Here is a 22,994-nt window from a genome sequence, read left to right as displayed (position 1 = left end):
TTATATTTCCTACAAACAGATAAGAAAAAAAATGAAACTTCTGTCACAACTAGAAAGCACGATAATAAAAGAATAATCATTACAATTTATTCCCTAAACTTATCTCATATTCTTATTTCGAATGCCATTGTATCTGTAAGTTCAAACAAATGGCAATATGCAGTTTTGTTAACAAAAATAAAAAGCATAAAAAAAAATAACTATTTTAATCATCTTTTTTCAAACATATTAGTTTTAAAATAAAGAAAATATGCACTTCTTTTTCTATGATACTTTATCTAAAAAAAATATTTTTTTATTAAATTAACTTTTTTATTTATTTCTTTATGTTTTTTTTTTTATTATTATTTTATTTATTTATATATTTATTTATTATATTATGTGTTTATTTATTTAACACTTTAGAATACTGAAATTACCTGTATTTCCATTGTATACAGAAAACTGTTTAGTTCCAAAGGATGTGAAGGTATGAAAAGATCTGCTCGAATTCCGGGATTTAAAAGCATGGCATTTTAAAGCTAACCTTTATTGATTAACGGGTTTAGCGAGAGACGAAATTAATTAATATAAACAGAGTTTGATTGTTGTTTCAAATATTTGCTTCCGACTTAATTTATTGGTTAATTATGTCAATCCTAAAGAATAAACATCTGAAATCAATCTTTAAAGGAAAATATTTTTGATGACACAATAATACCTTTTGTATATGCATTACATTAAGAGTAAAATGTTTGCTTAGTTTTAGAATTACATTTTTGATGTTGCAATAATACCTTTGTGTTTCATTAACAGTAAAAATGTTTGCTTGGTTTTGGAATTATATTTTCACTCTCCTCTCTTACAGAAAAAAAAACGATGAATTGATTGATTTGAATATAGAAATACGAGTAGGTAACAATACAAGTACAGTGCATTTGTTCTATTAATTGATTAAGGTGCATATATATACTAACAGTAAGGTATGCCGTTTAATTTTCATGCCGATTTAGAAATGCTGAATCACAATATATAAATATTACATGTAGTTGAGTGTAACATTGAAAATTTTCACCCCAAGAAAATCATTGTCAATCGAGGCGCAGCCGAGGTTGACCATGGTTTTCGAGGGGTAAAAATTTTTAATCTTACACTCAACTACATGCAATATTTATTATATTATACTGAATGTCTATACAAATAAACATAACAGTGAACTTTGCGCGCATAAATTCTGCGCAGTCACTTATTTTGGAATATCACCCGTCGTAAAGCAATGTTGACTGTTGCTACGCTGGAGGGCGTGGTTTCATCATTCAGCGGGTAATACTGTTTTTTAACAAACCTTTCTCGTCGAATCAGATTCAACTAATTTACATGAAAGTATAATATAAGCAAAATATCAATAGTTTTAAAAATTATTTGATAGTAGACTGAATTCATTAATGTGTTTATGACCTGAAACTGTGCAAAATACATTATGTATGCTACAAAATGACCCTAAAAATTTTACGTATTGTAAAATTGTATGTATTTTTCAAAATGATTATCAAATGTGTAAAGGTGCAACATTCAAATAATTATTTATTGATTATATACAAAGTATTATTTATAAAAATGTTTAATCTCATTTTATTTCCGATTTTATTTTTCATAGAATAGTATGCTTCCTAATTTGTATAATAAAGTAATGCTCACATATTTTTTTCTATGCAAGTGTAGTCACCATCATAGAATTTATAGTTACTTTGGAACTGACCTCGACATAAAACTTTAACCTGTTAAAATAAGATGGAAGATCAAGCATATGAAGCAAGTCCTAATAAGTGCATTCCTCGTTTGCTTCATAATTTTTCACATGCATAGTTACTTATTCGGATAATATCCATCTGATCCGGCATCGAAAGCAAGTCTGGTAATGTTCGGCTGAATTGCATTAACGATGATTTTGAAAACTGGTTTTCTCATTACCGAAAATTGTTTTCTTTCTCGTTTCTGAAAGAATATTATTTATCACATGTTTACCCATTTATCCCATGGATATCACTCATTGGATATTTTTTTCATATCCACAGTGTAAAACATTGATAGTAATGCATAGAACATATGATAAAGGCTCGGGGATACAAAACACACAACTCGTTGGATAAAAATCATATCCAACAACAAATCATTGGACATCCTACATGTATATATATCATACAATAAATTTTAAATGAAGCATTTCACTCTTAAGTTCAATGTCCAGTTCTATATTACCCATCTAATACCTTTCTGTTAATGAACATCACCAGATACGGACAAAAACAACACGATACGAGCATTAGACTGCAAAGCTTTAATGTGGTATTACCGTATACCGAATTGAGGTTGGAAAAAAGTTCGTCGCCACTGCATCCAGAAATATAGTGACTTTGTTTATGAAGATTGGACATAACCCCAGTATTATATTTCCACCTCAGGTTTCAAGTAGTTTATGAAAACCAATTTATGAATTTTATGTTGACAATTAAATTAAGCGTTTTAATACAGTTTAAAATCGACTGTTGATATCTATTATATTCATAAAAATTATCCATCTCAAAGTCAACTTCCAATTCCCGGTGGGCAGGTTGGAACAATACAAACTGGTTTATGGAAGAAATTTTGGAAATGCTTTACATTAATTTGCCGATTAACTAATGATATTTCGGTAAAATTTTGGTAATGGTATATAAATATTTTCATTTTTTTTTTTTTTTTGAAAAAAAAAAATAATAATTCGGTAGTGCAATATCGATTTTCAGTAAGAAAAACCCTATAGTGTTCATCCCTACATGAATTATGTGTTCAAGTTTGATCTATGTAGCATAAGCCTATCTTACAGGCAGTGATACTGAAAACCGGGGGGAAGACCTACTCATTGCTTTGCAACGAGCTTTGCTCTAGTTATTATTTTCGTTGTTTTCTTGGTATGAAAAGACCCATGAATTCAAATTCAACACTACACTTCTACAACGAAATCAGATTCCCTCGAACATACATACATTTTTCCTCAAAACACAAAAAATTGACCCCACGATAAAAAGTGATTTTACAGTAGATGTGTGTTCACTAGATACATCGTACATTGTACATGCAAGTTGGGTCATGAGACAAAGACTCTTCAGCACACATATTTTCACTTTATTTATTCATACTTATTTTCTTATTTAGGAGAGACTATTTCTATCCTAAAGCATTGGATGTATGCTGAATAAAATTATGAATTTTCATTTCATATAGCAATTTCTAAATGTAATAGCTCAATTCTTTATATGTCCGATTCTCTATGCATTTCTGTTTATACAACTAAAATACCTGCAACAAAAAAACATCCAATGTACGAAGCGAGATTTCGAAATGTGTTCTTGATACTGATTGGATCTAAACCGGAAACACATAAAACACAAACATTTAATATTTGACTCTAAATTCCTGGATAACTCTATTAAGACCTCATTTTTCACTATCAGTTGTCATATTTTAGCAGGAATCATCTTTAACGTTTTCTCTCGGAAAAATAAATGCAGTCTTTAAGAAGGCTGGGGGGTTGTGGCCATTTTCAGACTATATTGATCTCCTTTAGAAGAAGAGCTCCATATAAAGATACTAGTATATAAAAATGATAAAATTTTAAAACTAAAATTTATGATTTTTTTCTTTGCCAAACGAAAGTTGACAGCTTAAGATATCATACCTAAAAAATTAAGTTATATCTGATGGTTAATTTGTTGACCCACCAGCCTCCTTAAGAAAGGGACTTGTTTGCTTCTATACTGCATATATTTTAACCATTTTTTCGATTAATACCTGTAAATCAGTCTGTGTATTCAACTATATGTATTTTTATGAAAATAAAAGCAGCAAAACCTTTAAAAACCTTTTAAAGTAAAATTTTAATGTAGCATACATTCATCTAAAATATGAATTATGATCACTAACAACTCTCTGTACGCATCGTAGGCAAAAGCAAACTTATAAGGTCGTATATAAATAAAAAAAAATATCTATGAAAAGCTCTTACATTGGATTAAAAAAAGCGAACAAAGTATAGAAAAAAAGTATGAGAAAACACTATTACTATGAGTTTGTGAAAAATTACCGTATTTATCGCAATGAGCACATCAAGGTAGCTAATATCAATTAAAAAAATTCAGCTAAATGGAAAAAAGAGATTATATAAAAATTTCATTTAAATGTAATTATAACGTCTTTTTGAGGAAACAGTTTTTTAAATTCATTTTTTTTCTTCTGGGAAAAGGGAGGAGGCACCCATGGACACATGCACTTAAAAAGACAAGGATTTTCCCCCGCAGGATTTATCTGTAACTTTTTTAAAGATAAGTTAAAGATTAAGTGGACAATAGGGTGTTTGAACTTTCAGATTAAAATTACTGGTCGGGGCTTATAGTGCATGGGCACTTATTGAGAAAAATATGGCAATAGTTTACCTAATACACACTATTTTACGGTACAATCGCAACACAAGCAAAACTAGTAGTTAATGAGAGGGATTTATGTCCAAAAAAACTTATGTGAAAGGAGAATGTTAACCTCACAAAGTTATAATATCTTTATCAACATCAGTCAAAAGGGCTTACTGATCATGAGTGAATGATTTCATCTCCTCTTTTAATGAAATATTTTTAGGGACTACGTATATATGACTACATTAATGTATAATAAAAAGCAACTGGACTACATAAACAAAATATCTAAACTCACTATACGTAGAATATGTTCTACATAAACTTAAACACAAAAAAGTGTGTTTCAAAAGAGGCATTTACTACCTATTTCATTATAACATTTTTGTAATATTGGCAAAAACATAAACGTGATTATTCAGGAATTTAATGCAATTCGATCTCTAAAAATAGTCATGAAGGTCTTCTACTAAAAAATGATAGAAGGTGGAAAACATTGATTGTATCTAATAAAATTCTATCTATAAGTAAGGTGTAATAAAGGAATGTGTCTGATTTGTAACTGAAATAAATCTATAATACCTGTAAACAAAAAAGCATCATATTCTCAGTCATGAAGAGAGTTGATGTTACACAAAACCGGTAATTCACACTCACTAACTTTCATGAGACACTCAAGAACATACAATAAACTACTATAAATCTATGGCACAAAAACACTTCAGACAATGTCTATATTGACTTCAAAATGTGGCTTGAATACAAAAAAGGCCTTTCATTATTGGATTTTTTAAAAAAAATTTCTTTCAAGAATAATACTCACTGATGATGAAAATCAATCAAATGTCTCAATATGAATTTTTGTGTGTATGGGCAACAACACAAAATCAATCTCCATTGGCTCCGATGGTTTGTTAAAATTATACAGAGAATAGTTAATTGATATTTGAAGGTTTGAAAAAATCTTCAAAACAGCACAGAACAAGCATTTTAAACACCAAAAGAAAGTCATAAATAACATACACAAAAAGAGGTCATTACATGACAGAAATAGTCAAAGCCCTCCTTATAGGAAAATGTATGACTGATAAATTATTTGCTTTTTTAATGCAGTATTTCAATTCCATATAAACAACAGAGACTTAAGACATGCAATGAATTCTGAATGACTAGAAAAAAGAAAATGACTAGCAAAAAATCATATGTTAACATCATATATTTAAGTTAACAGATAATAAGATTCAGTCAGAATGGTTTTGTTACTGCCAACATCTAACATATTTGTATACTGTAATATTCATTAAACTGAAATACTTTTTGGGAACAAGCTTACTACATTGCCGCAAAACAATGGACTAAATTACTGGCATTTGATACATTTAAATAATATTCTAAATGATGATGTTTTGATACAAATTTGCTGCCCAAACAGTTTTCTCTTGAAAGTTCTTAATGAAGGCTTCCGTAATTACGGAATATAAATAACTGGCGACAACCAAAAAATTATCTGGCAGCAGCCAAAAATTATATGGCAGCCGCCAGATCTTTTTATTTGGTGGCCGCCAGATAACTTTCTGGTGGCCTTCAGAAATTATATGGTGGCCACCAGATAACTAATCTGGCGGCTGCCAGATAAAATATTTTTTTTCTGCCTGGCACCTACCGTAATAATCTAATGCTAGTGTTCAACATTTAAAATATAATGAAGTTGTTTTCAAAAATAAGACACAATTATTTCCAAATAATAAATGTAGAAGAGACAAATAACAAGCAGCTTCGCTCCAGAAAATTTAAATGCAAAGACAAATCCTAGAAAAATAAATATTATGCTGATGTACAAACAATAATACATATATTTTCTAATGTATTTAAGTTTAAAAAATTCAATAAAAAGATGTCCAACATGTCCAATCACAACCTCCCAAATATATAAAATCTTTGTATATTTGCACTTATACAAATTCAATTTTAAAAAGCAATTCATAAAATACTGAGAAAATGTCAAAATATGAGTATTCTAGCTTGTTTCAGTGGTTACACCAAATCTATATCATTTGACATTTTTCTATACAAAATCTCAGAGCATTTGTTTTAAACAAATAAATATACTAATACTCCAAGCACAGAAAAATCCATAGACAAATAATCACAGTAGAAAATAAGAAAGCAAACAAACACTTCACTTTTTATATCTATAAGTTCAAATTCATTAAGTAGTTTTGTTTAGTTGCAAAATATGACCCCATTTTACACGGGTGTTTGCTAAGAACATGCTTACTGTTAATATGTTGGTACAATATAACTGCTGTATCAAGGCTCAACAGAAAAATGTATGTTCTGAATTAGCCTGTAGTACAGGAAAATTATAAATTCTTATGAATTTTAAACCTGTCTTGACACAGGAAAAAAAGCTCCATTAAGCTTGTAATTAACCATTGAATGTATTCTATGTACAATGTAAACCAGACTTTTGTGCCATTAACTTTTCAAAGTTTGAAGAAATTGTCAATATTTATGTATCAGTAAAAAATGTATGACATTTGCATGTGTTCAACTGGAAAATTTGTTGCAATGTTTGAAAAATAGCAAACTTATCTGACAACAATTGCAAATAGAAATTTCACAGTATAACTCTGTTGTAATTAAATAATTTATGGATTAACATTTTGAATGATAAGCAATGAAAAATGACTTGGTGAGATTCTGAAACTGAACATGTACCAAAACAAAGTTTATTACAGTTGACTATCATAGCAAGACAGTAAATATGTTGGTCATTTAGCTAGGATATGTTAAAGTAAGGGGGTTGTCCTGGCCATTAATTCAACATCCATACTTAGGACACTTGGATAAGTGAAAGATTTTTCTAAGTTGTGCTTAGTTCAGTATGGCATTGCATGAATTTCTATGAAACTTTTATAAAAAATGATTTCAGTTTTACTAAGTATACCATCTGACATCTCAAGACACTTGTTCTAATGTGCTCCCACTTTTACAAATGCATGGCTCCATCATAAAGAATATTATCACTCTGATGAATATCATACAGAACAGCTGAACAACCAGATCATCTATTGAACAACTGACGAACCAGAGCACACACTGGTGGAATTCAAATTTTCAGGTGTTTAAATATGTAATGCAATTATGCATAAGGCCAAATAAAAAAATATGTGTGGTTCCAGTTACCCGACCATCCCTATTTTATACCCCCAACCCTAAACTTTTTTTTGACAATTTTCAAATTTCCAGAATTTTCCCTGATTTCCCTCATTGGCTCCGGTATTAATTTTAGTTTCAGCAATGGTGGCCTTCTTTGACAACATCGTTTCAACACGCAGTATAAGTGTTTTGTCAGTTACAAATATCACCACTTGAAAGAAAGCAATAGTATTATCTCACCAATAGTTAATTCAAGAACATTCAATGATATTTTCGACGTTTATTATATTCAAAAAAAAAAAAAAAAAAAAAACCTACCTACCTACCCTAATTTGTTTGGAGGTGTAACCAGAACCACACATATTTCTTTATTTAGCCTAACACCTCTTTAAAACATAATACTTAATAAATAGAACACTGCTGTATATCACTTTTTATTCAAGAAAACTTAATTTGAATGTAACTTTGCTTAACTGTCTACTCAGGAAAATTTTATTCTCATATATTTTTGTATTATTTTAAATATACCACAATAAAGAAAGTCTGTGAAAAAAAATTTTCACTTATAAAAACCAAATAAATCTCTAGATAAAGGTTGTTACAAAAATTTGTATTTTAATACAAGTGGTCTTATATAAAAAAAATTATTAAATTAGTTAAAGTTATTGCATCATTATATCTAGATATTTATCCAAATATTCATGAAAATTAAATAATTTTAACTGATGGAGCCAGAACTTTGTAAGAGTGGGAGCAAATTAAAAATCTTTGGTGGCAAAACTAAAACTGGAAATGAACAAAACTACATAAATAGTCCTCTACAGTTTTTCTTTACATGAGTTCCTAGGGAAGAGAGCTGCGTGAATTTACTCCCACAGTGTTGACATTGGTAAGGTTTACTGTGTGTGTGCGTTCTTTGGTGGGCCTTCAGATAGAACATACAACTAAAACGTTTGTCACATTCACTGCAGCTAAATGGCTTTTCTCCTGTATGCTTTCGTATATGGACCTGAAATGAAGCATTTCACTCTTAATTTCTAATGGATGGACAAAAAAAATAGCCTTATTGTTCTGGAGATTTTTTTCCAACAGGTACATCACATGCATTATGTAAAATTTGCAACAATGATAAAGAAATAAAACACTACATGTAACCAAGGACAACAATAAAAAAAAGATTTTTTCTACATACTCTGACCAACCCGTCTACGTTGCCCTCACAAGATCATTTTTTCAATACTTTAAATTTTATCTTTTTTTTTAAGTAAAGTTAAGCCTATCTTTTCCATATTCTAAAGAAAGAATCAATTTATCTCAAGAATTAATCTCCAAAAAGATACATCATCAACAAAAATATTTACAAAAGTTAAAAATATTTACCTTCAGAGCTCCATTTTGAGAGAAACCTTTGTTGCAATAACTACACATAAATGGTTTTATCCCCATGTGTGATGGAAGATGAAGATTCAGTCCCTGTTTTGTTAGATATTCTTTTCCACACATATTGCAGCGGTACCTCTTTCTCTCCTCTTTATTTCCATTTTCCATCTCTACAACATATAAAACAAAATATTAATCAAATATCCATTATACAAATAACATATGTGTATGAATTCAGGAATATTCAAAACACATAGAAATATATTCTAGTTCTAAGTAATCAAATGGCATAAGGCTAAAAAATATAATCCATACTTAAATGAAACTCTTGACCAGGCTCAAGAAAATGGTTGTTTTTGATTCCTTGGTTGACGGAATGATCAAAATAGTTGAGCATTGAATTCTTATTTTTGGATGTCATCTGTCCTATACAGCACCTGGCCATGCCAACAAATAGCATTCTCTAATTTTCTCTCTTCATAATTGTTAATTTCATTAATCTTTATTATGAATTTAGTGCCTTTCAAAGGTGGTATGCTTAATAAATGTAAGAGCCATTGTGACATGGAAAGTTAAATAATCCAAATGAATATTGCCAGGGAAATAATAACAAATTTATTTTAAACATACAATTGTAATACTTTTACAGTAATTTAATAGGGTATTTTTTTTAAATCAAATTGAGCCAAAACAATATACATTTTGGTGTTCCTATAGTATTGAAAATACATATATTTCCTACTGTGCATTCTACCTCACAGTGACAAGATTTCATGTGTTTTACAGAGTATTGAATGTTGTAGTATTCCAATGGATTTAATAAAGAAAATTAAACTGTATGTAAATATTTAAGAAATAAGGTATCATTTTTAAACATCTGTCGGGATATAAATACGGGTTGGTTATGAGATCAAATACCATGAAGCCCGAAGGGCGTGAAATGTAACCTCAACAGCATGAGTTTGATCTACTGATTGCACATAGGCCATTTATGATGTCACTGAGAAATTATGTCGAACATTTATGACGTGAGGAACCTGTGTTTATATGGATATATATACACGTTGCTTTCAATAGTGTTATATAAGAGAAAACATTTGGAAATGTAAATATAAAGTAATAAACACTATTGACTGGTGCAACAAGAGTTTGAGAAAGAGAAAGGTAACTTGATAAATGAAAGGACAGAAATGCTGTTCTTGTTAGTATAGATGACAATTTTGTCAAATACTTGAACGACACCGCTCAAAAAGTTCCATGTTAAATTTCCATTTTTTTTTCTTTCAAAGAACCAAGTAATGTCTATAATTTATCATTGTTCTTCGTTCTACTACTATTTCCTATAGAAATGAACCATAGTAAGAAGTATTGAAGCAGATTATTGCTGGAACGCTTCAGCATCGGAGGTTTAACCGAATAGCTTATTGCTATGAAATATCAAAAACTTTATATTTTGATGGATTTAAACCTTTCAGAGGTAAGAAACGAAAGTTTTATGGTGATAGGGAATTAAAAGGATGTCCAAAGCAAAAAGTTGAAGTGGACAGCTAATTCATTTCAGCCCATATAAATCGAAACAAGCGGTCGAAGTACTGGCACGAAACCCCGAATGAGATTACGTGACACTGGTCTGCGATCCATAGCGACACCAGACCAAAATTTTTAGTCTCTACGGATCTCGCTGATATTATAGAACATGTAGAATAATGTAACACAGAATATGAATCTTTTTGAAGACCAAAATGTTGGTCACCAACTCCAACCCCTTATTTTTTATTTATAATCTAGCCAAAGTAAAAAAAAAAAACAGACATGACAGGGCTCGACATTAATGCTTGTCCGCTTGTCCGGTACCAGTGAAAATAAATACGGACAAGTGAATATTGCTGGGCACTTGTCCGATTGGACAAGTGCATTTTAATGTAAAGAAGTCTTCAAATAATAAAAAGAACGACTGTTGAAAGTTCATTAGTAAAAGAAGGAAGCGGTACATAAAAAATGAACTTCGATCCTGATATGGATCGCTATGTAATTGAGTTCACACTCGATCAGGATTGAAGTTCATTAATTGCATTCTACTACAAAGGCGAGTTACGAAGTCTAGATTCTGTTTGATGTTGACAGTTTCATTTGTGAACATTTATGTTGTTGTCAGGATAGAAAGTCTAGATAAAATTTTGTTTTTAGGTGTTTGTTGTATTTATCAATAACATCACGAATCAATCACATGTAATGGACTTTATCTTAGTTTTCAAATTGACAGTATTGTATCTTTATTGAACAATTTTCGGACAAGTGAAGTTGAAGTTCGGACAAGTAAATGTCTTGGTCACTTGTCCGAATGGACAAGTAGGGAAAAAAGTTAATGTCGAGCCCTGCATGAAATGGTTAGCAGAATCTTCCTTCTTCAACCTCATATGTACTTTCTTACTTTACCTGCGGGAACCTGGATACTGAAGGATTAGGATTGTGACCTATATTTTGGTCTAGAAAATGGATACTTTGTGTTATTATATAAGTATTAAACTAGCATACTGTATGAAACAAGCGCCTGTGGATGAGAGTTGTCAGTATTTCATATTCGACTTCCTGACACCGTATGAAGAATGGGGTATTAAACAAATAGAAGATATCGTAGTCATATACTTACTGCAACTGTATATTTTTTTTTTCAAATGCAATGAAAATAGGAATTACAAGTAATGTAAAAAATGTAGCAATGATAATAATTCCGCCAAATCAAGCCAAATTCTTAAAACTGGAAATGCGAGGAGCCCTGTAAATAATAAAAAAAAATTAGAACGGCTTAAAAAATCCCGGAGGAAGTTGCTCGATTTACATGTACCACGTACTCAGCCTGTAGTGATTGTTACTATAAAAATATGTGTGAGCTGGGTGAGGTTAGAATGCTTTTATATATTTTTCCTGTAGGTAAAATTATTTTTCAGTACATCACACTTTTGGGGGTGGGGGCAATCTCCTATGCAGAGTTGTCGTTCGTTCCTTTTTCAGACATGTATGCGCCGATGGTAGAGAGTGGGTGGGTGGGGGTGAAAAACGGGGGAAGGGGGTGACTTAAATACAAGTTAAAATCACTATTATTCAGAGGCTTTAAGGGAGTTTCACCCTGGACCCACAGGGGGTCTCATGGCGGCCCCTGACCCCCTGCCTCTGAAAAACAAAACAGGTGCTTGAGAACAGTATCCCTAGCCCCACTGCCATCCCCCCGATATACCCCCGGGCAGTTTCAACTTTTTTTCTCAAAAAATATCTTTCAATGTCATATTTGTGATAAAAACCATCAATTCAAAAAATTACCTAAACACATTTTATAAAAATGTCTACAAAATGTTAGTTTTAGATAATTTTTCAAATTGATGGTATGGAATAATTCACAAATATGACACTGAAAGATAATTTATGAGGAAAAAGTAGAAAGGGCCCGGGGGTCAATATCGGGGGGGGGGGGGTCCTTTTCTTAACAAAATGACTCTATGCTAACTTGGTACGAACTTATTCCCTATATATAGATCAATTAATATTGAAAAGATTCTTTAAAGGTCCCTAATATATTATCACGTCGGGGCATCAATGTCACTGCGATATTTTTTTCATAAATCGAGAAAATTTACCGAAATCCCAATGATATTGCTTTTTTGTTATTCTGCTAACATAATCATGAATATGTGACGAAATTACGAAAAATGTTACGAAACGAAAAAGTTACTCTGTGAAAATATCACAAGGATTCTACTAGTTGTATTGCTGAAAATGTTTCGCCAAAAAAATGCGTGCAACATATTGGGATGACACAGAATTAAACGTAGAATTAATTCTAAGTAGAAAAAACAATGAATAAAACGAATTTCTCTCTCTCTCTCTCTCTCTCTCTCTCTCTCTCTCTCTCTCTCTCTCTCTCGTGTGTGTATGTGGTTTTCATTTTGAAATATAAAATTGTACCCAAAATTTTATCATTTATATTGTGTAAAAATACATAAGCCCTTTATATGCATATGATCCTATTGATCTATGATTGAATTCGTTTCTATAACCACAAAACTCAATGCTAATTAGTGCTTGTCACTGATAATCGCTCCCATCAATTTAATTGACAGGCTGATCTTTATGAAATATGCAACAGCACATATCATACTTGTATCTACGTAACAAATATTTTAATAAGAAATAATAAATCACTATTCAATTCTAACCCATTTATTGATCATTAGTCATCGATAAATATGACTGGCTTTGATATTAATTAAAAAAATAGATTTGTGCCCCTTTTCACCTCTATACGAAATCTACATATTATTATAAAAACAGCCCATTTATTCAATGTAGTTTCACTTGGTGTAAGCTGTCCCAACAGACAAAGTAAGTATATAAACTTTATATATATACAATCTGGTTTAATGTAGGGATGTCAACGAATAATCGACTGTCAGTCGAATGGACCGACGATCGAATAATGAAACGACATTCGAATATAAAAGAAATGCAAGAAAAGGGGGTGATAAAGAGAAGGAATTCTCGTCTTAAAATTGAAAAAGCGTCCTTCCTTAAACTATATAATATACGTCCTCAGACGATTTAGAGCTCAAACGCAATCACAGTTGATAAATATTTTTCCACAACAAAATCTGTTGACTTTCAATGTACATATGGAAAGTACCGTAATGACAAATGCTTCACTACAGCGATAATTATTTCTCAATTACTGTCCTTTTAGTTTTTGTAATGAATTATGCAACTTGTTTGTAAAACTATTAATTGAACTTGATCTCAAACCATTGTACCAATTATATGTTAATACCTCTAAGAATGTTCCAACGCTGGGAACACACCATAGCCGTGAAGTTTGGAAACTTCGATAATTATTAAAACAATATACATTATAAGGAAAGTTTGATAGCTGGGGCAACCATTAATTGAACAAACAGTATTTAACAATATCACCTGACGTGTGGATAGTGTATGTTTACCCATCCCTCTTCCCCAATTTATTCTATAAGCTTTAAAAATACCATGCTTACAATTCTCTAAGCTTACTAGAATAAAAACTGACTGTACAGACCAATTTATGAATGTGATTTACGGAAAATCATCATATGCATGATCATACATTTTGGAGAATTGCCAGACGGGTGTATATCTATTTCGATCATTTCAAAATCGTATCCCTACGTTAGGTGCCTCTGAATATCTATGCGTAATATAGACATTTCTGATGTTACTTTTATATAAATTTAAGTAAAAGGGTTTTTGAGTCATAAATACGCTATATACCATTGAGATTGTATTTTCAGAAAATATTCCGAATAGTCGACTATCGTTCGAACAATGCAATCGAATGTTCGAGTGAGGAAAATAAATATTTTGACATCCCTAGTTTAATGTTTATTTTGCACATACATAAACATGTACAAATGTAGGAACTTTATTTGTAAAATAAAAAAGAACTTTTTCTTGCTAGCTATAGAAAAGGTAAAGCACTTGTTAATACGCTTTTTAAAACGAATAATTTCATTTTTCCTTTTAATAATATAAATTGGGGAAAACCCTACGTACATTTTATAGCTACATTGTTTTATTATTTGATTGTTCGCTGCTTAACGTCCCTTACGAGTTTAATTCACTCAAATGAGACGCCGACGTTTGCTGGTGAAGGGATTCGAATTTAGACATTTGCCCTGGGACTTAGGGCCATTGAACAGTGAGGGACCGTTATCATGACAACGCCTACCGTGACAGGACTACGGTTTTTAAGAACCCGACATTCACTTCAAAAGTACCAGGGCATAAAGTTTGATTTTCAGAAAAGGCCTTTGGATCGTTTTAATTCGATTGACAAAACTGGAGTTATAAAAACTGCCCCCCCCCCCCAAGTTTTGTCAGCTTATTTAAAGCGATACAAAGGCCTGTGATTTAGTCAAACCTTGCCATCTAGATCTCAATTGGTCACGAGTAAAAAAGTAACCTATGTAGCAACCGCTAACGATAATTAAATAAAACACCGCTTAATGATAGAAATACCATTAAGCGTTGCAATTGCCAAGCTTAATGTCATAAATTATTGCATAAATAGTAGACATTCTCAACCGCTAATGCTAAATCGACGCTTAATGAAAGAATTATATCATTAAGCGTTTGAGAATGTTACGTATTAATGCACTAATTTATGACATTATGATATTCATATCATTTAGCGGCGTTTTATCATTAGCGGTTGCTACAAACCTAGGATTCGAGATAATTGTAATTGAAAAGAAAAGGATTGAGACTTCAAACTCACTCAAACATATTCATGGTATTCTAGATTCTAGAAGTTTAATTGTATATTTTATACTTCTTCCATAGATGAGGACACAGCCGATCGTCTGTCTTATTTTCTGTCTCCTGTTGGTAACCCCAGTGACGTCACAAGGTGGGAGGCTTTTAGGTGGATTACTTGGAGGAGCACTCGGGCACCAGGTATTTTTGTTCTAATTGTTGTTGTTGTTGTTGTTTTTTTTTTTTTTTTTTTTTTTTTTGTTTGTTTGTTTGTTTGTTTGTTTTTTTTTTTCGTTTTTGTTTTTTGTTTTTTACCCCAACGGAACTTGGATACACCTTTGAAAATACATTTTATGTTCCAAAGATCGAAGGGGGGGGGGGGGTGAGTATCTGCTTACGGACAAAAACTTTTTATGCGAACACCTTCTTTTACTTGTCCAGCTGCCTTTTTGTCTATTTAAAGTAAGAATCGCAGAGACTATAAACTCCACAGTCGAAGGCCTTGTCAAAATTGTTAAAGAAAATCATGTCTCATTCATTATTTTGAAATGGAAAAAAAAAAGCTTTAGTAGCTGAAACAAAACTCCTTTATATGACTGTGTCCGCATTTAATTTGGGCAAGGTCAGGTTCACGGAAACAGGACTCGGAAGTCAAGGAATTATGTATGTCCGTGATATTGGAAATGAAAATACACGTAGTCAAGCTGTGTTTGTTTTGGAAAGAATAAAAAGGACTGAAGTATATTTGATGACCCTGAGTAAAAGTCTCATGCGTGGTTTGGGATACCTACTGGAATCGGAGCGTAGTAATTTCTGTGCCAATGAAATATAAGGTTTCCCTGTAGTTAAACATATTGAGAAAATTCTTATTTCATCATTTTATTCTTGAGTAAGTGTTAGCACACGATCCTCCTCTCAATGAAATATTTTTTTACTGTATATATGATTATGACAATTTTCTTGTAGGAAAAAAAGAAATTCAGTCATGTATAAGGTATATCATATGGAACAGCGTGAAAAACATGGTTGAACATTTAAAAAAGGGAAGCAATGATTATCTACTACATAGTAAACTCTATTAGAAGCGGGACATTCAAAAACCTTAACCGCGCCTCACCATTGTTCGGTCTCGGAACTCTACCAGATTTTGAATCTGGCGTAGCACTGCTAATAGGTCATTGATTGTGGAGATTGAACAATTTATAACTTATTGCGAAATAAAACAGAATGTAGACAATGTCCTATAGTTAGCCCTTAGTAAAATTCCTTTTTGTATTCTATAAAAAACGTTTTCCTCTCCATCAGATAGAAAAGTGCTATATACAGTTACACTTCTGTTGCCCCTTCTCAAAATTTAAAAAACAAAACAAAACAACAAACCTGTTTTTGTATTGCAAATGAATGTTTGAAATTATTTTTAAAATATTCAGTTCAATGACTGTGTTTAATATAACGGTTGTTTATGTACTCCGAATTATTTAATTGCTCATGTAAATTATAATTATGCGTAAATTGTGTGCATTATGTAAATATACGGGTACAGAAAGACGACAACATATATAAGAATAAATTTCTTTCATAACGAAGTCATTAAAATATACCAACTGTGTATTTCTCTTTCTTGCTTTTTTTCTTCTTCAGGTTTATAAACTGCATACAGGGAAATTAATTTTTCTTCCTTTTACCCTCTTCGAAAGGGGGGGGGGCGAATTAAAAATTGGGCGAGTTTAAAAAACGAAGGAAACAGTGTAACAATTTCTCTTTCAAACGCAACAGTGTTTTTGCGAATTTAAAACGTGTCAAAATCCTTTGCAAGTGGGCGTGATAGCTTGACAATAACAGGTGTGAAAAAAATCATCCTATTTAAAGTGTTTGTTTTGTTATTTTATTATGGTTTTGAGAGTATAATTTACTGTAGACTCGTAGTTTTGTAATTAGTCAAAATTTAATGTATTTATTTCAGTTGACCGGTGGTCATCCTTTGGGTGCTGTGATGGGCGGAGTCCTTGGTTCCAGTTTATTTGGAAGAGGTCGCGGTAGGTGGGGACGAGGTGGATGGAGGGGCCGAGACAGATGGGATAGGTGGGATAGATGGGGTGGATGGGGGCGTGGTCGACGAGGGCGCGGAGGATGGCGCGGGCGTGGGCGTGGCCGCGGAGGCAGAAGAGACTGGGATTGATGAATGTGAAATAATACTGAAGTCTGAAATCAAGGAAATGGTGTGCGATTGTTGATTAATTATTAAAGAATAAAAGATCTTTAAGAATTATTCTTCTTGACCTTGCCAAATATATTTGCTGCAATTACAGCATTCCATACATATTTTACACAAAGACGTTTTATCGCTTAGAATGCTTTTTCATTTTTAAGATCTATACACTATGCTGTCTTGTCGTTTCTGTGGCCGAAGACTTCATAATATCATGTTGTAAATTTTGAATTTACTAGGGGGAGGTAAATGCAAAATTTACAACATGATAACTAGTTATCATGTTGTAAATTTTGCATTTACCTCCCACTAGTAAATTCAAAATTTACAACATGATAATGATAATACGATGGTTATCCATTTGGGAAAGATGTCCAATTTTTACGTCTTTTTTGTTTTATTTTCCTTGCAGGGGTAAGAAGTGGTACATGTGTATTATATATTTTCTACTATCTATTTTTTTTTTAATGAAACCCTAGATTATTCGGAATTGTTATTACAACTGTAATTCACACTAAGGAGAACATGGCCCCGGCCCCGACCCCACCCCACCCCTTTAATTATTTTTCTCTTCTTCTGATTTTTTGAGTCATTTTATTTGCAAAGGACTTTTCACAATATCTCAAGAATAAGGCATGAAATTTTGATGAACACGATGATCAAGCCCTATGCTATTGTTTCCTTCATTTAAATGTCTATCAATGCACATGTACATTAGACTTGACAATTTTTTTTTCATTTTCTTTCAAATGAAACAGAATTTAAAAATAAATAAATAAATTAGATCCTGCATGGCTGTAGCGTCAGCATTTTTTTTTTAAATTTAAATAATACCTTTATGTTTAACTACAGTTCTGTAGCTCACAGGTCTAAAAGAAAATATAGGATAGACGACTAAATGATCGTCCTTACGATTTTTGAAGACCATTGAGCTACAGACCTGTAGCAATTAAGTACCTCATTCTTCGCGAATTCGTAGTAAACAAAATCATATTAAAGATATAAAAAAAGGTTAATGAACCAATATCATCAAATACCCGGTATACGAGGGTTGTCCGGTAAAATCGTGGAAAAGTTGTCTAGATTTAAAAATAATCACCACTGCGTTCTTAAATTTTCCCTACTCTTTACTACATTTTTCATCAATATACATAGCAAATTTCAATTACTAGATATATCCATAAATAAACAAATTATGAGATTTTATGTTATGTGTGGCATCGTCTTACGGCGCACGAATGATAACGTCAGTGTCTAAAGCAGCGTCACGTTTCCTCTTTGCTAAAAAAAAGTTGGATAAGCCTCACTTAAATTCGGGGATTTCATTGATGCACATACTTGAGTTTCCCTTTATTCCTCCACAAACAGTCGAGGAACCAATCTCGCACACACATGTGACCTTCTGAAGATTCATTGGTAGGTTAATTATGGACAGTACTCTCACTATCATTCAACTACAAAGGCAATCTTATATCGACGGTCTACAGTAACAGCGTCTTTCGCTATTGCCAGTAGCTGTTTGTCCGTATGTTTTGTTCTACCCGGGGACTCGATTAAAAAGATTTCGCTTAGAAAACTCCCATTTAACATGTATACTAAAGTTCTAGTGATTTTTACATTTTTTTTTTCTTCTGTAGTCATTCAAAGTCTCTAAGGGCGTCATTACTACATCTAAATCAAACTAAGCAGCTCTCCGGTGCGCCGTAACGTCATCAAACGTTGCCATTTTTCGTGTGTTTCGTTTACCACTTTCCAATTTCAAATGCTCAGGAAACTGCCAAAAATTAAGCAAATGCCTTGAAATTTTCCAAAAGACGACATAATAGATAGTGGATTAAACATAGGATAATTTTTACCCCAATCTTATCTATTTAATATAGGGATGTCAATTTTGTCAATAATTCATATTCGAATATTCAATGAAAGTATTCGAAAATATTCGAATATTCGATAAGATAAATAAAATTTGGTTTATTTAAAATATGCATCATCCTACTCTCATAATAGGTTTTGCATAGGCATTCTTATATTGAAAGTAAAATTGTATGAAGACTTTTGTAGTTGTACAATAAGGAATTTCATTTGATATTTGTCAACGTTCGAACTAAATAATTGATTTAAATGTAGAAAAGTATAATTTTAACAAATGATACAAGTGTATTTATAGTAGCTCCAACTGAGGAACCAGTCATCTTATAGCAAAGGCAAGATAGTCGTATACTGTTCAGATTTCAATACGTGTAATTAATAAGAATTATAAGCCTAGTAAGAGATATGATTATAATCTTTGATACAATGTTTTTAAAATATAAACAAATATTTCCATAGACAACTTTCCTAGGTGATTAACTTATTTCCCGATAATGAATACAAAATTCAGGATTATGTATAACCATAGGTATTGAAGTAATTTACAAATTCATTATGAAATTGAGACCCTTAACAATATTAACTAGTTCTAATTGCAACAGAGACCGTTACAAATGTTCCCCAAACGCTCCCCAACTCCCTTTTGGTGCTTCGTTCTCTGTATACTGTATTCAATTTTGATAATAAGTTAATGTAGGAAACAATTCCACCTATATGTATTCTGAATTTCATCCTTATTTGTTAAAAAGTAAGGAAGTTATAGTCATTTTACGTTTCAGAAAGTCAAACTGCAGCACCCATTCATGCGCAAGTTTTCAAGAAATTCCGTATATAACATGTTGTAGAACCTTATAATATATACAAATATTTTAAATTTCAAAGTAATTTGTCAAAAAAAAGTGAGTTATTGAGATTTTTGATTCAGCCAATGATAGCAAAGCGCACGTGCATGCACGTGAGTTCTTGCTAAGTTACCATATAACCTTGTCTAGAATACTTTTATATTCTTATATTCTGAGCTTCAATGCAATTAATCAAATAATATAAATGTAACGCCTATATCAAGTATATTGGTCATTTCACTTATTGCACACGCGCGCACAGGCATGCATGCACATGATGACCATATCATCCTGTCTAAACTATTAATATATTTTCATATTCTTAGTTTCAAAGCAATTCATCAAAAATGTAACATCTGTATCAAGTAAATGTCATTCCACTTATTGCACGCACACACACGCGAACGCTCATGCATGCATGTGTGCGCTGATCATGTCATCTTGTCTGCACTATTAATATATCTTTATTAATATATCTTTATATTCTGAGTTTCAAAGCAATTCATCAAAAAATATAAAAGTTAAACCTATATCAAGAACATCGGTAGTTTATATTCTGAGTATCAAAGTATTTCATCAAAAGATATGAAAATCATGGCTATATCAAGTATATTGGTCATTTTACTCATTGCACGCGCCTGCATGCATGTGTTCGCTGACTATGTCATCTTGTCTACACTTCTAATATATCTTTATATTCTGAGTTTCAAAGCAATTAATTAAAAAATGTGCAAGTTAGGTCTATATCAATTGTATTGGTTATTTCAATCATTGCGCATGCGCGCATGTTCTTGCATGTTCATTCTGACCATGTCATCTTGTCTACACTATTTATTTACCCTAATATTCTGAATATCAAAATACTTCTTCAAAAGATATGAAAGTAATGGATATATCAAGTATATTGGTCATTTTACTCATTACACGCGCATGCACGTGCATGCAAAATTCCGCAAATCTACATAACATTCCTATTAACCCTAAAAAGGTTTCATGTCAATCGGATGTGTAGTCTCCGAGATCACTCACGGACAAAAAAGTACCCAGGAAGAAAAATAATAACAGTAAGAAACGGAGTCAAAACAATATGTTCCCAAACTTCGTTCGGGGAACATAATTAAAGGCTAATTCTATCGGACATTTATTCAATGATCAATTAAATCTATTCTGACGCGTATACATGTACTCGTTACGTCTATTAGACATCCTAAGAAGGTTTTCATTTTGTTGTCCTCATTCTAGATCCGATCGTATTTAATAGCCATTCTCTGTAAGCATTTAAACTCTTATATAGGGAGTGTGGCACGCTAGGTCTTGGATTTTTATGAAACTTGGCACACATTCCTATAATGATGTATGAAACTAAAATTCATAATAAAATGGTTGCTATGGTCAATGGTTACCATGGCAACCAACATACATTTTTCATGGCCTAAAAAATGCTAAATTTTGATGAAAAATGACCATTTTTGACTAATTAAAAGTCTTTAATACAACAAGATATTTACATGACTTTATCTTTTTGTCAAAATACATCATTTTTATAGTTCTTTAGATAATTTCTAGTATTTGAATAACTTAACCTCATAGAAAAAATATCCCCCCTATTTAAGTATGATTTTTCTAAGGAAAAATTGTAGATTTTAGGCTCTTTTGAAAAGCCTGGTATAAATTTTTGCGGACATACTGGAAAAAATAAATACATTAGTTTGAAAGTCCATATATAGTTGTAATATAAACTGCAAAGAACCACTTGGTATTCATATCTTGTTTTCATGTTACCATGGTTACAAACTAATGCTTTTTTTAAGAATTCCAGACAAGGGCAATAGGTATCTACTATCAGTTTCCATATAAATACCTGAGTATTTTAAAATGGATTAAAACCAAATTTGTACATGTAGTACACAATAGCAAAAACAAAGAAAAAAATCGATTTTCATAACAAAAGGTCAAAGGTCAAGGTCAAAATGGCTCGATTTAGATGGAAAAGTAAGGAAACTAAGCACATTTTTTCAATGCCATAACTAATACTTGTGTTTTAAACAACATAATTATGAATAAACAAAATTACAGTTCTGGTTGACAATACATGTAACTAGCATCACATGAATTGGTAAATACGGACAGAAGGTCAAAGTTCAAGGACACAATGGTATATAAAATTTGCCTTTTTGTCCCCTGCTTTCACTTAAAGTGGGGGATATTTATTTAGGTCTGTCTGACGTCTATCCGTCTGTCAGTCTGTCATTCTGCAACACTTTCGTTTCTGCACGATATCTCGTGAAGCCTTGAGTCTTTGCAATGAAAGTTTATATAACAACTCCCTGTGGCCTAAGGAAGATCCCCATTGATTTTAAGGTCAAAGGTAAAGGTCATGAATTCATAAATTCTGTCTGTTTTAACACTTTATTTCCGCGCAATATCTCAAAAACTTCGAGCTTTTGCAATGAAATTTTACACTGAAACTCCCTATGGCCTAAAGAAGACCACTATTGATTTCGAGTTCAAAAGGTCAAAGGTCAAGGTCAAAAATTTATACATTCTGTTTGTGTGTAAAATTTTCATTTCCGTGCGATATCTCAAGAAGCTTTTAAGCTTTTGCAATGAAATTTTATATCACAACTCCCTTTGGTCCCGCCTGCAACTCTTAAAGTATCCCGTCCCCCCAACCGCACCATCCTCCGACCCCATCCCTCAAGATCCGTACATGCTCTTTTTTCCTTAAGCAGGGGACACAGCTTCTCTGAATTAGCTTTTTAGTATAGCATTTAACTTGAGTCCTTGAAAATATTGAAAATAATTTGTCCCTGCCTTCTTCCTATGGTTTTC

At 32.0% G+C, this 22,994-nt stretch overlaps 2 protein-coding genes across 2 annotated transcripts; one reads left to right on the top strand and one right to left on the bottom strand.

Moving 5' to 3' along the window:
- Positions 1-9,414, bottom strand: LOC133198139 (gastrula zinc finger protein xLCGF3.1-like). The gene is made up of 3 exons (XM_061334282.1): positions 9,285-9,414; positions 8,970-9,139; positions 1-9 (listed from the first exon to the last, which is right to left on the bottom strand). The coding sequence occupies exons 1-3, from the start codon at positions 9,412-9,414 to the stop codon at positions 1-3; spliced, it is 309 nt and encodes a 102-aa protein (XP_061190266.1).
- Positions 9,415-13,318: 3,904 nt separating this feature from the next.
- LOC133198673 (rRNA 2'-O-methyltransferase fibrillarin-like) lies at positions 13,319-17,511 on the top strand. Its single transcript, XM_061334709.1, has 3 exons — positions 13,319-13,346; positions 15,330-15,443; positions 17,206-17,511. The coding sequence occupies exons 2-3, from the start codon at positions 15,330-15,332 to the stop codon at positions 17,419-17,421; spliced, it is 330 nt and encodes a 109-aa protein (XP_061190693.1). The 5' UTR covers positions 13,319-13,346; the 3' UTR covers positions 17,422-17,511.
- The last annotated feature ends 5,483 nt before the right edge of the window (positions 17,512-22,994 follow it).

Source organism: Saccostrea echinata, unplaced genomic scaffold (genome assembly GCF_033153115.1).
Source record: "Saccostrea echinata isolate AGI-Se365-2 ecotype Australia unplaced genomic scaffold, CSIRO_AGI_Sech_v1 ptg000033l, whole genome shotgun sequence".
Lineage (NCBI taxonomy): Eukaryota > Metazoa > Mollusca > Bivalvia > Ostreida > Ostreidae > Saccostrea > Saccostrea echinata.
Note: the sequence above shows the minus strand (reverse complement) of the source record. Positions and strands in the feature narration are given on the sequence as shown.

Excerpts from the sequence above, each read along its gene's own strand:
- LOC133198673 (XM_061334709.1), top strand. The coding sequence starts at position 15,330 with ATGAGGACACAGCCGATCGTCTGTCTTATTTTCTGTCTCCTGTTGGTA. Across the intron at positions 15,444-17,205 it reads GAGGAGCACTCGGGCACCAG|TTGACCGGTGGTCATCCTTT; the intron begins GTATTTTTGTTC and ends TATTTATTTCAG.
- LOC133198139 (XM_061334282.1), bottom strand. The coding sequence starts at position 9,414 with ATGGCCAGGTGCTGTATAGGACAGATGACATCCAAAAATAAGAATTCA. Across the intron at positions 9,140-9,284 it reads TGGTCAAGAGTTTCATTTAA|AGATGGAAAATGGAAATAAA; the intron begins GTATGGATTATA and ends TATATGTTGTAG.